Genomic DNA, 16,485 nt, shown 5'->3' with positions numbered 1-16,485 from the left:
GAATAAATGAGAAAAATTTGAAAGGCTATGCCTTAATTTCGCCAAAACAAAATTCTAAGACTGAGATCTTCCCAAAAAAACTCTAAGTGCTGGACAAGTGAGAAAACAGGAGAGCTCCCTCCTTTCTGATCACCATGCCTGCGGAGCTCCCCCCTTGCCTCCCCAAGTATCCCCACTTAGGCCCACTGGGCACCATAACTCTGCTGGGGCAGTGCCAAGGTGGCAGTTTCAGGCTAACACTATCCCATGGCCCTGCTGCCGGTCTCCAACATTCTCCAGTTCCACCCCCCACCACCGCCATCACCCATGAGAGATTCTTGTCAGCAAGAATGACAGGAAGGCCTGAAATGATGGTGCAAACTATGTAATTAATATTTAAATCAGCTTTGCATGCTTTTTGAATGTGAAGCCAATTGCACCAGTAAATCACTGCTGGAAAGATGGTTTTCAGCATTAGACTGGTGCAACACAAATGCCTCGTGTGTGATCTCCCCAGCTCGCTGCTCCGATCAATCGGAAAGATGGCGTCCCAAGTGTCAAAGTCTGAAAATGGGTGTTCCACACTGGGTTTTGTGGACAATCTTCCCACACTCTGTCAGTTATTCTGACAGCTGGGAGATTTGCACTGAAGGAGGGGCGGGGCAGGGGGGGAGCAGTGGTTGGTGGAGTCTAACCACGTTGGGGATGTTTAAGTTTAAAGTTATTTAATAGTCACAAGTAGGATACATTCACACTGCAATGAAACTACTGTGAAAATCCCCTCGTTGTCACACTCTGGCGCCTGTTCAGATACACTGAGGGAGAATTTGCATGGCCAATGCAGCTAACCAGTACATCTTTTGGACTGTGGAAGGAAACTGGAGCACCTGGGGAAAACCCATGCAGACATGGGGAGAATGTGCAAACTCCATACAGATAGTGGCCCAAGCCAGGGATCGAACCCAGGTCCTGGCACTGTGAGGCAGCAGTGCTAACCACTGTGCCGTCATGTCGCCCATGGCTACAGAGCACCCCGCAGATACAGCATACTTGGGGGCCATTGTGCAGGGTGCCCCAATCTCCCAATGAGCTGGAAGACCTCCTGTCACCACCTAACATGGACATCGGACCCCCTGACCCATTATTGGCAGCATGTTCTCCTTCCCTCACCAACACGGGTCACCAGTATCGGGGCATCAGGACCCTCCTGATAAGTCTCCTGGCAGATAGCCGAGATGCCCCATTCCCCTGCCAACCAAAAACTCCCTTCCCCCCTTCCCCGATAAGCTCCCTGTCATTGTGCATACCCACCCCCTCCCCCCCAAACAGGTCACAGACCCATCCCCACTCAGGCACCATCCTCACTCAGGCCACCTCCCCTTGGTATTGCCCCAAAACACTTATGGTGCCCAACCAGGCAATGTCAGGGTGCCAGATGGGCACAACACGGCCCCGCCACCAACTATCTGGGGGCTTCAATGGCCTCCAATCTCCCAGAATGGCCATGGTGCCTGGTCTCTGCTGATGAAGAGCAGCAGTGAGTCTCGCCGGGAGACAGGAAGGTGTTGTGTGGGAGCAGGTAATCTCTTCCAACTTTTGCTGATCAACTTCACACCCTTTTTGGGCATAAAGTCGATTTCATTAGCAAAATAGGGCAGGAGGATAGCAAACCGAGTCACACCAGATTTTTTATCCTCATCTGCAACCTTCCCTGCTTACCACGCTGATCAGTTGGCATGGTAAGCCAGTAAAGTAAGATCACACCGTGTGTTACATCTTCCTCCTGCGGGTAGCGACTTATCAGGTAGACATAGGATATGCTTATTTTTGTTATCTGGAGCTATTTTTCCCTGGAGCTAGCCTCTTGCTATAGCCTATAGCTTGAGGTGTGCCATCCACATCAAACATGGTTGTCCTCATGATTCCCTTCCTTTACCACCTATCATTGGCATGTCTTGGCACAACTTCCTCCACCAGCTGCCATGCCCACAGAAGGCATTGGTGACCATGGAGCTCCATTGGATTGGAACCATGTTATTGCTTGGCAATGTACTGCAGTGGCTTATCTTCACTTTTCTTCAAAACAGAGACAGAAAGTGGAAAATCATGGGCTAACTAGTCTAACATCTATTCAAGGAAAATATTGGAGGCCGTTATTAAATTTGTTATAGCAGGGCACTTGGATTCAAGATAATCAGTCACAGTCAACATGGTTTTGTGAAAGGGAAATCACATTTAACCAATTTATTAAAGCTCTTTGAAGGACTGTGGATAGAGGGGAACCACTAGATGTACTGTACTTAGATTTCCAGAAGGCATTTGATAAGGAGCCAAATCAAAGAAAATTAAAGCTTATGGTTTAAGGGGTAAAATATTGATATGGATGGAAGATTGGCTAGCTAACAGGAAACAGAGTTGGCATATAATGCATCTTTTTCTAGTTGGCAGGACATAACGAGTAAGATGCCGCACATAACAATGACTTGGATGAAGGGACTGGAAGGATGGCTGCTAAATTTGCTGATGACACAAAGGTGAGTATGAAAGAAGGTTGTGAAGTGAACATAAGGCTACAGAGGGACATAGGTGAGTGGGCAACACTCCGGTAAATGGAGTATAATGTGGACAAACACACCTTCTGTGACAATCAAGTCCTGGGAGTTGGACCTGGATCTTCTCGTTCCAAGGCAGGGACATTACTCATTGCATCACAAGACCTCCTTTGAACGATGGAAGTGAATATATAGAAATCATAGAATCCCTACAGCACAGAGGGAGGCCATTCGGCCCATCAAGTCTGCACCAACCACAATCGCACCCAGGCCCAACCCCTATATCCCTACGTATTTACCCACTAATCCCTCTAACCTACACATCTCAGGACATTAAGGGGCAATTTTAGCATGGCCAATCAACCTAACCTGCACATCTTTGGACAGTGGGAGGAATCTGAAACACCCAGAGGAATCCCACACAGACACGAGGAGAATGTGCAAACTCCACACAGTAAGTGACCCAACCCAGGAATCGAACCCAGGTGCCTGGAGCTGTGAAGCAGCAGTGCTAACCATTGTGCGACCGTACTGCCCCCGATTACGGTTAGAAAAATCGGACAAAACACACATGGCAGCAAACATGTAACAACTGCCAATCATCTGCCCTGATTGATCAACTCCAATATCCCCCTAGAGTAAGTCTAATGAAAAACTATTGATGAGGAAACCAGTTTAACTGGACTGAACTAACCTCCCAGTTCACTAAATTCAGCAACAAAATTAGTGAAAAGCCTGGAGTGGTGAGGATTTTGCCATTAAACAATTAAACATTGAACAATATTAATAGACATCACTCGTTCCTGCAATGCTGCCATACACACAGTTACTCAGAGGGTTGGGTTCACCACATGAACTGCAGTATCTATATCTCACCCAGAAAATTCAACTTTGCTGACAGGTTGAAGGCAAAGCCATCAGGTACAAAGGTGTAATCGCCCTCGTCTTGTGGCCTCACGTTGTCAATCACAAGTTTGTGGATTCTGTGGAAGAGGAAGAATACGTTAATTTCTGTCTCACAGTAATACATCGACTCTACGAGGCTGAGAAAGAGGAAAGTGCGAGGTGGGACTATCACTTCACTGATAGAAGATATAATGAGAGGTACGTAGTCAGTGAATTCACTATGGGAAGAATTGGGAAACTGGAAGGAGAGACATGCTGTTGAAACTTTTCATCTTGAACTCCTCAGGACGCTTCACAAGAATACTAATTAGAAGAATGGAGAATGATAGATCTGTCCCAAAAGTTAAAATTCTAAATTGGGGCAAGGTCAATTTTGATGGTACCAGGCAGGAACTTTCAAAAGTTAATTGGGGGAGTCTGTGGGAAGGCAAAGGGATGTCTGGTAAGTGGCACACTTTCAAAAGTGTGTTAACCAGGGTTCAGGGTAAACACATTCCTCTTAGAGTGAAGGGCAAGGCTGGCAGAAGTGGGAACTTTAGATGACTCGAGATGTTGAGGTCCTGGTCAAAAAGAAGAAAGAGGCACATGACATGCATAGGCAGCTGGGATCAAGTGAATCCCTTGAAGAGTAGGGTGTAGGAGTAGAATTAAGAGAGAAATCAGGAGGGCAAAAAGGAGACACGAGATTGTTTTGGCAGATAAGGAAAAGGAGAATCCAAAGAGCTTCTACAAATACATAAAAGGCAAAACAGTGACAAGGGAAAGGGTAGGGCCTCTTAAGGTTCAACGAGGTCATCTATGTGCGGATCCACAAGAGATCCTAAATGAATATTTCTCATCAGTGTTTACTATTGAGAAAAGCATGCATGTTCGGGAGCTTGGGAAATAAATAATGATGTCTTGAGGGGTGTACATATTACAGAGAAGGAGGTGCTGGAAGGCTTAAAGTGCATCAAGGTAGCTAAGTCCCCGGGAGCTGATGAAGCATATCCCAGGATCTTATGGGAGGCTAGGGAGGAAATTGCAGGTCCCCTAGCTGAGATATTTGAATCATCGATAGTCACGGGTGAGGTGCCTGAAGATTGGAGAGTGGCAAATGTTGTGCCTTTGTTTAAAAAGGGCTGCAGGGAAAAGCCTGGGAACTACAGGCTGGTGAGCCTCACATCTGTGGTGGGTAAATCGTTGGAAGGTATTTTGAGGGACAGGATTTGCAGGCATTTAGAAATGCAAGGACTGATCAGGGACAGTCAGCATGGCTTTGTGAGTGAAAAATCATGTCTCACAAATTTAATTGAGTTTTTTGAAGGGGTAACCAAGAAGGTAGATGAGGGCAGTGCAGTTGATATTGTCTACATGGACTTTAGCAAGGCGTTTGACAAGGTACCACATGGTAGGTTGTTGCATAAAGTTAAATCTCACAGGATCCAGGGCAAGGTATCTAAATGGATACAAAATTGGCTTCTTGACAGAAGCCAGAGGGTGGTTGCAGAGGGTTGTTTTTCAAACCAGGGGCTTGTGACCAGAGGTGTGCCTCAGGGATCAGTGCTGGGTCCACTGTTATTTGTCATTTATATTAATGATTTGGATGAGAATATAAGAAGCAAGTTTGCAGATGACACTAAGGTTGGTGGCACAGTGGACAGTGAAGAAAGTTATCTCAAATTGCAATGAGATCTTGATCAATTGGGCCAGTGGGCTGACAATTGGCAGGTGGAATTTAATTTAGACAAATACAAGGTGATGCATTTTGATAGATTGAATCAGGACAGGACTTACACAGTTAATGGTAGGGCGTTGTGGGGAGTTACAGAACAAAGAGATGTAGAGATACATGTTCATAGCTCCTTGAAAGTGGAGTCACATTTGGACAGAGTGGTGAAGAAGGCATTTGGCATAGTTTCATTAATCAGAACATTGAATACAGGAGTTGGAATGTCTTGTTGAAGTTGTACAAGACATTAGTAAAGTTACATTTGGAATACTGTGTGCAATTCTGGTCATCCTATTATAGAAAGAATATTATTAAATTATGAAGAGTGCGGGAAAAATTTACTAGCATGCTACTGGGACTTGATGGTTTTAGTTATAACAAGAGGCTGGATAGACTGGGACTTTTTTCTCTGGAGCATAGAAGGCTGAGTGGTGATCTTATAGAGATCTATAAAATAATGAGGGACACAGATCAGCTAGATAGTCAATATCTTTTCCCAAAGATAGGGGAGTCTAAAACTAGAGGGCATAGGTTTAAGGTGAGAGGGGAGAGCAATTTTTTCACACATAGGGTGGTGAGTGTCTGGAACAAGTTGCCAGTGGTAGTAGTAGAGGCAGGTACAATTTTGTCTTTTAAAAAGCATTTGGATAGTTACATGGGTATGAGGGGTATAGAGGGATATGGGTCAAATGCGGGCAACTGGGATTAGCTTAGGGGTTTAAAAAAAAGGTGACATGGACAAGTTGGGCCAAAGGGCCCGTTTGACTCTATGACTCCCACTGAATGAGAAGAAAGTGCTGATTGGTTGGCAAGTTGACATGCCCCTTTTTCAGGGAGAGGAGGGAGGAGTGGGATGGAGGAGGGGGTGGAGAATGAGGTGGACGGGGGAAGGGGTAGCGGAAGGGAAAAAGTGAAGCAAGTGGGAAGACAAAGCAAGGGAGGGAGGGAGGGAGAGAAAGAGACAGAGAGAGGGAGGGGAGGGAGAGAGGAGAGAGAGAGAGGGTGGGGAGGGGGAGAGAGAGAGGGTGGGGAGGGGGAGAGAGAGGAGGAAGGGCAGGGGCAGAGGGAGGGGAAAGGGGAGAGAGAGAGAGAGAGAGAGAGAGAGAGGGAGGGAGGGGAGGGGGAGGGGGAAAGAGAGGGAGGGGAGGAGGAGAGAGGGAGGGGAGGAGGAGAGAGAGAGACTGAGGGGAAGGGAGAGAGGGCGGGGAGGGGGAGGGGCAGAGAGAGGGAGGGGAGAGGGGAGAAAGAGGGAGGGGAGGGGGAGAAAGAGGGAGGGGAGGGGGAGAGAGAGAGACTGAGGGGAAGGGAGAGCGGGAGACAGAGGGAGGGGAGGGTTGGCTAATGTCTACGGGGAGGGTTAGTGTCTATGGGGAAAGTTAGTGTCTATGGGGAAAGTTAGTGTCTATGGGGAAAGTTAGTGTCTATGGGGAAAGTTAGTGTCTGCGGGGAAAGTTAGTGTCTGCGGGGAAAGTTAGTGTCTATGGGGAAAGTTAGTGTCTATGGGGAGGGTTAGTGTCTATGGGGAAAGTTAGTGTCTGCGGGGAAAGTTAGTGTCTATGGGGAAAGTTAGTGTCTATGGGGAGGGTTAGTGTCTATGGGGAAAGTTAGTGTCTGCGGGGAAAGTTAGTGTCTATGGGGAAAGTTAGTGTCTGCGGGGAAAGTTAGTGTCTATGGGGAAAGTTAGTGTCTGCGGGGAAAGTTAGTGTCTGCGGGGAAAGTTAGTGTCTATGGGGAAAGTTAGTGTCTATGGGGAGGGTTAGTGTCTATGGGGAAAGTTAGTGTCTGCGGGGAAAGTTAGTGTCTATGGGGAAAGTTAGTGTCTATGGGGAGGGTTAGTGTCTATGGGGAAAGTTAGTGTCAACGGAGAGGGCTAATGTCTACGGGGAAGGCTAGTGTCTACTGGGCGGGGTGGGGGGGGGGGCTGCAATTAGTGCCAACGGGGAGGGTTAGTGTCCACATAGAGAGAGAGAGAGGGAGGGGAGGGGAGGGGGAGGGGGAAAGAACCCTCCCCAGTAGACACTATCCTTTCCCGCAGACATTAACACTCCCCGTAGACACTGACCTTCCCTATAGATACTAACCCTCCCTGTAGACACTGAATTCTCCCCGTAGATACTGATCTTCGGTTAAACCTGTCCACCCGCCAACTCCAGCCCTCAAGTTAATTTACCTGCCAATGTGTGTAATTTGCAGTCTGTCACTAGGCATGACCTCCACACCATTCTTGAACCATGTTCCTTTGACTTTCTCATCAGACACCTCACACTTGAAGACAGCCTGTTCCTGGGCTTTTACTGTCAGATCTGCAATATCCTGATAAATCTCCAGTTGTTTTTCTGTATGTGAGAGGACAAGATGAAATAATCTATCTAGGTCCAGCACACTAACCAGAACCATGGCCCTCACCCAGCCATGGGGATTATCACTGTATAAAATTACACTCATTATTACCCTTCAGCTAATGTCCATGCTACACCATACCTTTAATCATCTGGCCTTTGATTTATTAGCAAGTCAATTTTATATATATATATAAAAAATACACACACACACACACACACACACACACACACACACACACACACACACAAACACACAAATTATCACCCCTGTAATTTCAGCAAACCTTTTCATTATTTCAAGTTAAGAAAACACTATTTATCTTTAGCAAATCAGTTGGCTTTTATTGACCTTTTTTTGAAAGAAAAATAACTGATCTGTTGACATCTAAGGTACTTGGGACTTCAAGAGGAGGCCGAGATGCAATATATCCACTCAGTACTTCTGGCTTCAGCTTTAATCTTTTACACTGATGTGCTGGGCTCCTCCATCACCTGCTCTGCCATTTAACATGACCATGGTTGTTCTTATTCTGGTCTCAACTCCACTTTCCTGCCTGCTCCCCATAGCCCTTTATCCCGTTTTTCATCAGAAACATAACTATCTCTTTTTCTGCCTCCACTGCACTCTGGGACAGTGAGTTCCACAAATTTTCAACCCTCTGAAAGAAATAGTTTCTCCTCATCTCAATTTTGAAACTACCTCCTCTTACTCATATCTATGACCTCTTGTTCTAGACTATCCCATAAGAGGAAACATTTGTTCAGCGCCCACCTTATCAATCCTCTTCAGCATTTTATGTACCCTGATTAGTCAGTCCTCCCTCAAACTTCTGAACTCTAGTAAGTGCAAGCTTAAGCTATTCAACCATTCTTTGTGCAACATAACTGCAGGAGTTTGCATCTCCTTTACAGTATGACAGGGAATGAGCAGGGCAGACACAGAGCAGGACAAGCTGCTGGAAGAGGGAGGAAATGGAAGGAGTGGAAAGATTTCAGCAGCAGCTCATATTTGCCCAAAATGTTCAGAGAGTAATTCTGAGGAGTTGCGAATGGTGCTGAACATCATGCAACCATCAGTGAGCATTCCCACTTCGCCCTTATGATAGAATGAAGTTGATTGATGAAATAGCTAAAGATGGTTGGGCCTCAGACACTAACCAGAGGATCTCCTGCAGTGATGTCCTAAACCTGAGATGATTGACTTCCAACCACCACAACCATCTTCTTTTGTGCCAAGTATGACTCCAACCAACGGAGAGTATTGTCCCTGATACCCATTTGCGAGGGCTCTTTGATGCCACAGTCGGGCAAATGTTGCCATGATGTAAAGGTCTGTCGTTCTCACCTTACCTCTGGTATTCAGCCCTTTGTCCAAGGCTGTAATGAGGTCAGGAGCTGAGTGACCTTGGTGGAACCCAAACTGAGTGTCCATGAGCAGGTTGTTGCTGAGTAAGTGATATTAGATAACACTGTTGTTGACCCCTTCCATCACTTTATTGATGATCAAGAGTAAACTGATGGGCCGGTAATTGACCGGGTTGGATTTGTCCTGCTTTTTGTGTACAGGACATACCTGGGCAATTTTACACAGCGGTGAGTAGATGCCAGTGATGTAGTTGTGCTGGAATAGCTTGGTTACTGGCATGGCAAGTTCTAGAGTACAAGTCTTCAGTACTGTTGCTGGAAAGTTATCTGGGCCTTTTGCATTTGCAGTATCCAGTGCCTTTGGCTGCTTTTTGCAATGTGATAACGTGAAGTGAATCAAATTGGCTGAAGAATGGCATTTGAGGTACTGGGGACTTCAAGAGGAGGCTGAGATCCATCATCCACTTGGCAATTCTGGCTGAAGATTGCTGCGAATACATCAGCCTCATCTTTTGCACTGATGTACTGGGCTCCTCTATCATTGAGAATGGGGATATTTATGGAAGTTCCTCCTCCAGTGAGTTGTTTAATTGTCCATCACCATTCACGATTGGATGTGGCAGGACTGCAGAGCTTAGATCTGATCCGTTGATTGGGGAATAGCTGGGCTCTGTCTATTACTTGCTGCTTGAGCTGTCCGGCATGCAAGTAACCCTGTCTTGTAGCTTCACCAGGTTGATGCCTCATTTGTAGGTATGCCTGGTGTTGCTCCTGGCATACCCTCTTGCACTCTTCATTGAACCAGGCTTGATCCCCTGGCTTGGTGGTAATGGTAAAGTGGGAGATATGTTGGGCATGAGGTTATAGATTGTGGTTGATACAATTCAGCTGTTGCTGATGGCCCATGGTGCCATATGGATGCTCAGGTTTAAGTTACTAGATTTATTCTGAATCTATCCCACTTATCACAGTGATAATGCCTCACAACATCAATGTGAAGATGGGACTTTGTCTCCACGGGGACTCTGCAGTTGTCACTCCTACTGATACTGTCATGGACAGGTGTATCTGTGGCAGGCAGGTTGGTGAGGATGTGGGAAAGTATATTTTTCCCTCATGTTGGTTCCCTCACCACTTGCCATAGTTCCAGTTTAGCAGCTATGTCCTTTAGGACTCAGTAAGAAGTCTCACAACACCAGGTTAAAGTCCAACAGGTTTATTTGGTAGCACAAGCCATTGGCTTTTGAAGCCCTGCTCCTTCATCAGGTGAGTGGGATTTCTGTTCACAAACAGGGCGTATAAAGACACAAACTAAATTTACAAAATAATGGTTGGAATGCAAGTCTTTACAGGTAATCAAGTTTAAAAGGTGCAGACAATGTGAGTGGAGAGAGCATTAAGCATAGGTTAAAGAGATGTGTATTGTCTCCAGACAGGACAGTTAGTGAGATTTTGCAAGCCCAGGTAAGTCATGGGGGTTACAGATAGTGTGACATGAATCCAAAATCCCAGTTGAGGCGGTCCTCATGTGTGCGGAACTTGGCTATCAGTCTCTGCTCAGCGACTCTGCGCTGTCACTGATTAAGGGGCAGCGCTCCAAAAGCTAGTGGCTTGTGCTACCAAATAAGCCTGTTGGATTTTAACCTGCTGTTGTGAGACTCCTTACTGTGTTTACTCCAGTCCAACACCGGCATCTCCACATCTTTAGGACTCAGCCAGCTCAGTTTGTGGTGGCACTATCGAGCCACTTTCACTGATGGACATTGAAGTACCACACCCAGAGTACATTCTGTGCCTCAGTGTTTCCTCCAATTGGTGTTCAATATGGAGGAGTACTGATTCATCAGCTGAGGGACAGTGTGTGGTAATCAGCAGGAGGTTTCCCTGTCCACATTTGACCTGATGCCCTGAGACTTCATCAGAATCAATGTTGAGGACTCTCAGGGCAAGTTCCTCCCGACTGTATACCTTTGGAGTGTCACCACCTCTGCTGAGTCTGTCATGCTGGTGGGACAGGATGTACCCAGGATGGTAATAGTGGTGTCTGGGACCTTATCTGTAAGATATGATTCCGTGAGAATGACTATGCCAGGTTGTTGCTAGATGGGTCTGTGAGGCAGCTCTCCCAATTTCAACATAAGCCCAACATGTTAGAGAGGAGGACTTTGCAGGATCTATAGGGCTGGGTTTTCCTGTTGTCTCTTCTAGTGCCTTAGTTGATTGTGGGTGGTCCATCTGGTTTCATTCCTTTTTGTTCAATTCGTAGCATTGAATACACCTGAGTGTCTCACTAGGCCTTTTCAGAGTGCATTGCTGTGAGTCTGGAGTGACATGCAGGCCAGACTGTGTAAGGATGGCAGATTTCCTTCCCCAAAGTGAGCTGGGTGGGTTTGTAGGACAATAGACAGTGGTTTCATGATGACTACCCACGAAACTCACTTTATTTTAATTCCAGATTTATTAATTGAATTCAGCTTCCAGCAGCTGCTGTGTTGGCATTTGAACTCATGGCCCCAGAACATTAGCCTGGATCAAGTAGTCCGGTGACAATCTTCCCACACCATTGAGCAGGCTAGCTTGAACTCGTGCTTTCAGTTGGTGTGCTGCCTGTATCAGAAGCTGATCTGCCCACCTGATCATGCTTCTTCCTAGCCCAGCTAAGCCAGATTCTTTACAGCACTGTAAAATTAACCTTTCCTCACACAAAGGGCTTTCAAATTTCAATCTTGCTTGTCCCCTCCCAGAACAAAATCCGAACCGAAGGAGACTGGGATCACTGGACGGGGTGGTCTCTGAACTCAAGCCACTGGCCCCTTTCTGAATTGGTGTGCCCACACGTGGGGTAAGTTTGCATGATCTGATTGTAAGTAAGCTGACACTACAGCAGGTTTAATGGAAACGGTGACCTGCAGCGAGATGGGAATAGCTGGGAATTGAGAGACACAGCTTACAGCAGGACAAAGCCGTGCCTCCCTTCACCAAGACTTAGTAACAGGAGGTTGGGGTCTCTCATTCTACTGAGAATTCAGGAGACCCTATTTGCTCAGCTGACCCTGTGATCACCCAGACCAGCACAAATCAGCCAAAGCTCTCTGAGCCTATTGTAGCATGAGGCAGGGTGGTTGGTGGTGGTGTGGTGATACAGGATTCTCTCTTACCTTGTACCAGAAGTTCGGCCACAGACTGCCCTCCATTGGTTTTGGCAGTGTAGTGACCTGCATCTTCCTTGGTGGCTTCATTGATGAACAGCGTGTGTTTCTTGCCATCCTTTTTGAAACGGTATTTGAAGGTCTCCTCACGTTTCAGCTCCTGGCCATTCCTCTCCCTTAACACAAGGGAAATGGTAAAAGGTTTGTAATGTCTGACTGGACTGCACTTGCTGCAGTGTGAGGGGTTTGTAATGTCTGACTGTATTGCACTGGTTACAGTCTGAGGTTTGTAATGTCTGACTGTATTGCACTGGTTACAGCCCCTGAGGTTTGTAATGTCTAACTGTATTGCACAGGTTACAGTCTGAGGTTTGTAATGTCTGACTGTATTGCACTGGTTACAGCCTGGGGTGTGTAATGTCTGACTGGACTGCACTGGCTGCAGTTTGGTGGGTAATGTGCACGTATACTACTCTCATTCTATGTGATGGGCTTGTAATAACTGACAGCTCAGTCTGAAAGCACTGTCTGCACTGATGAGCTTGTAATATTTGGTCTTAATGTGCCACTTACCATTTGACAAGAGCCCCTTCCTCAGAAACCTCGAGCTCAAACTCCACTCTCTCGCCGACCATCACCATCTGATCCTCCAGAGGTTGAATGATCAGCACTGGGGGCTCTGTCATGCCAAGGGAGAGAGTGAGTTAGCATGGAAACAGACAGACCCTCGTCAGAGTAAACAAACCCTCCCTCGCTACACTCAGCCCTCCTCTAATATGTCACATTCACTTCCCAAAAGAAAGAGCTTTCCCCCAGCAGGGAGCCCCTCCCCCACCGAAGGGAGCCCCTACCCCCACAGGAAGCCCCTACCCCTGCAGGAAGCACAACCTCCAACACATTGGCACGCGGAGCCCGATCCCCCCCTGCAGGGAGCCCAATCCCCTCCTCCGCAAGGAGCCCCTTCCCCCCACCCTCTCTGCAGGGTGCCCCTCCCTCCCGCAGGGAGATCCTCCCCACCCCCCCCACCACAGGGAGCCTCTCCCCCCTGCAGGGAGCCCCAGACCCCCTGCACGGAGCCCTCTGTCCTCCACAGGGAACCCCTCACACCCCCCTCGCCACAGGGAGCCCAGCAACCACCCCCAGGGAACCCACCCCCCCAACGCAAGGAGACCCTCCACCCACAGGGAGCCCCTCTCTTTGGAGAGCCCCTCCCCCCGCTGCAAGGAGCCGGGATCCCCTTCTCCCCACAGGGAGACACTCTCCCCGCAGGGAGCCCCTCACCCCTGCAGGGAGCCCCTTCCCCCACAGGGATCCCCCCACTCCCTCCCCCACCCCCACAGAATGAGAGCTGAGATTGCAGATCTTTGCTGAGACTGAGAGGCAGAAGGGTGTTATGGTTGGGTTGACGTGCCAGGGTTCAGAGGTTGTGTGATTCTTTATACCTCGTACAAAGAGCTCGGTGATGCTCTTCTCGTCTCCGAGTACACACTGATAGGCTGCATCGTCAGCCAATGAACAGTGGTTAATGGTCAGAATTCGCTTATTCCCAATATTTTCAAAGATGAACCTGGCAAAACAAACTGGATTGGATAAATAAATCACTCCCTCCACGCATTCTCCTAGTCCGCCACACTCATTGTCCCTCCTGCCACAACCACTCTGCCCCCCCCCACCCACTCACCCCCTTCCTGCCCACCCACCCACTCTACCCCCCCGCCCGCACACCCACTCTCCCCTCCACCGACCCACTCTGCCCTCACCCACCCACTCTCCCACCCCCCGCCCGCACACCCACTCTCCCCTCCACCGACCCACTCTGCCCCCGCCCACCCACTCTACCCCCCCGCCCGCCCGCACACCCACTCTCCCCTCCACCGACCCACTCTGCCCCACCCACCCACTCTCCCTCCGCAAACCCACCCACTCTCCCCAGCCCGCCCATCCGCTCCCCCCCAACCTACCCACTCCCCCCCACTGCCCGCCCACTCTGCCCCCCGCACACCCATTCCACTCGCCTGCACACTCACTCTTCCCCCACCCACACCCATTCTTCCCCCCCCCAGCCCACTCACCCACTCTCCCTCTATCCAAACGCTCACCCACTCTGCCCTCCCCTCCATGCACATCCATTATCCCTCCCCCACCTGCACACTCACACGCTCTCCCCCCACCAAACCCACCCACTCTCCCTCCCCACACACCCACTCACTCTAACCCCCGCCCCGTCCGTCCACCCATTCTCCCTCCCTGCACACCCACTCCTCCCTCCGCCCGCACACACCCCTCCCCCTGACCACCCACTCTAGCTGCCCACACATGCACATACCCCCCCCAGCCCCCCATGCTGGTGGTAAACAGGTGGACAGTTACATACTTGCTGCATTGTTGTCAGTTTGGATCCGGTGAGTTCAAGGATGAATGAGCGTGGGTGGGGGAGAGAGAGAGAAAAACAAGGAGAGATTAGGAGGACAACACACACAGACTGTGACTCCAGGCTCTTGTTGAAAAGCAGAGACTGCCCCAACCTGCCATCTTCCCACTCACAATCCCATTACTGCTGGAACCATCCTGCTGCCTCCTATCACAGTCTGTCTGTTCCCTCTCCCTCTGCATCACTCCCTCTTACTCTGATTTTCCATCAATCCCCTCTCACATTCTTCCCCTCAATTGCCATTAGATTCGCTCCCCTATCTCTAGGCTATTCCCCTCTGTCTCCCCTCCCTTCCCTCTACCCCTCACTCCTTCACACTCTCCCTCAGAACCCATCCCCGTCAGCCCCTCCCCCCCCCCCTCTCCTGTTGCATCGTCTGTTTCATCTAGATGTGTGAGGTGTTTGGTAGGATGAACATGGTGAGATAATATAAAATAATGGATAAAATTCTTAAAGAGTGCAGGAGCAGAGAGAGCTGGTATGTATAGGACAGGAGAAGAGAACAATTAATAAAGCAAATAGTCCTCTGGGCTTCATTAATGGAGACAGAATACGAGAGCAAGGAGATTATGCTGAACTTACACAAGGCAGTAGTTAGATCTCGGCTGGAGTATTGTGCATGGCTCTAGATGCCACATTGCAGGAAGGAAAAGAACGCATTGGAGAGAATGCACAAAATGTTTACAAGAATGACTCCAGGGATGAGAAACTTCAGTTAAAAGGATAGATTGGAGAGTTTGGGGCTGTTCTTCCTGGGGAGAAGGCGGCTAAGAGGAGACCCATTCAATCACTCTTTCCTACACTCCCTCCCTCAATCGCCAATGTTAACTCTTTCCGATACCTCTCACTCAATCGCAAATTACACCTCTCCCTCAATCACCAATGTTAACCCTTTCCCATACCTTTCCCCCTCAATCACCATCAGTTGCCCGCCCTGTCGCTTGCCTTTCCCCTCACTCCACCTCTCCTGTCACAACCCCTTCCCATGTCACCCCCCCACTGTTTCCGCACGGTTGTTTCTCACCTGCCGCTGACCTGAATCTCCTGGCCATTCTTCATCCACTTCACCTCTGCATCCGGATTGGCCACTTCAACCACCAGCTTCATCTTCTGGCCTTTGTCCACCTGATAGGCTGATTCCAGCTTCTTCAGAAAGGCTAGAGAGAGGGAGAGAGGGTGTGAGTGAGGCCAGAGAGCATGCGTGCGCGCGCGGGAGTGTGTGTGCGAGTGAGAGTGAGCGAGCAAGAAAATGTGAGTATGAGAGAGAGAGAGAGCGAGTGACAGAGAGAGAGAGAGAGATCGTGAATGAGAGAGAAAGTGTGTGTGAGAGAGAGAACAAAAGTGAGTGAGTGTGTGAGAGTGAGCAAGAGAGTGTGTGAGAGAGAAAGTGAGAGAGAAAGAGAATGAGCGTGAATGAGTGTACTGAGTGAGAGAGTGAGAAAGAGAGAGAGAGAGTGAGTGAGAAAAAGAGAGTGTGGATGAGAGAGAGAGACAGTGAGATAAATAGTGTGAGTGAGGTAATAAGTGTGTCAAGAAGAAAAGAAAAGCTTACAAAAGGTTCAGAGAGCTAGGTACTGTTAGAGATCTAGAAGAGTATACAGCTAATAGGTAGGAAGGATCTTAAGAAAGAAATTAGGAGAGCCAGAAGGGGCCATGAGAAGGCCTTAGAAGGGCAGGATTAAGGAAAACCTAAGGCATTCTACAAGTATGTGAAAAGCAAGAGGATAAGACATGAAAGAAAAAGACCTAAAAAATGTGATGGTGGGAAAGTTTGTATGGAACCGGAAGAAATAGCAGAGGTGCTTAATGAATACTTTATTTCAGTATTCACTATGGAAAAGGATCTTGGTGGTTGTAGTGCAGACTTACAGCGTCTGAAAAGCTTGACTATGTTGTCATTAAAAAAGAGGATGTGTTGGAGCTTTTGAAAAGCATCAAGTTAGATAAGTCGCTGGGACCAGATGGGATACACCCCAGGTTACTGTGGGAGATGAGGGAAGAGATTGCAAAGCCTCTGGCGATGATCTTTGCGTCATCAATGGAGATGGGA

The 16,485-nt window shown here is 48.3% G+C and overlaps 1 protein-coding gene across 1 annotated transcript in view; it reads right to left on the bottom strand.

Moving 5' to 3' along the window:
• The window catches only part of LOC145343969 (myosin-binding protein C, cardiac-type-like), a 65,924-nt gene that overhangs the window by 29,051 nt on the left and 20,388 nt on the right, over positions 1-16,485 (bottom strand). Inside the window, exons 7-12 of the mRNA XM_080190553.1 lie at positions 15,460-15,592; positions 13,447-13,571; positions 12,578-12,683; positions 12,014-12,180; positions 7,319-7,484; positions 3,408-3,514 (exon numbers count right to left, since the gene is read on the bottom strand). Of these exons, the coding sequence (XP_080046679.1) occupies positions 3,408-3,514; positions 7,319-7,484; positions 12,014-12,180; positions 12,578-12,683; positions 13,447-13,571; positions 15,460-15,592 (804 nt within the window). The remainder of the gene's footprint in view (positions 1-3,407; positions 3,515-7,318; positions 7,485-12,013; positions 12,181-12,577; positions 12,684-13,446; positions 13,572-15,459; positions 15,593-16,485) is intronic.

This window comes from Carcharhinus amblyrhynchos, chromosome 6 (assembly GCF_965287045.1).
Source record: "Carcharhinus amblyrhynchos chromosome 6, sCarAmb.v2.hapA, whole genome shotgun sequence".
Taxonomy (NCBI): domain Eukaryota; kingdom Metazoa; phylum Chordata; class Chondrichthyes; order Carcharhiniformes; family Carcharhinidae; genus Carcharhinus; species Carcharhinus amblyrhynchos.
The sequence above is the reverse complement of the archived record's forward strand: the minus strand, read 5'-3'. Positions and strand labels throughout refer to the sequence as shown.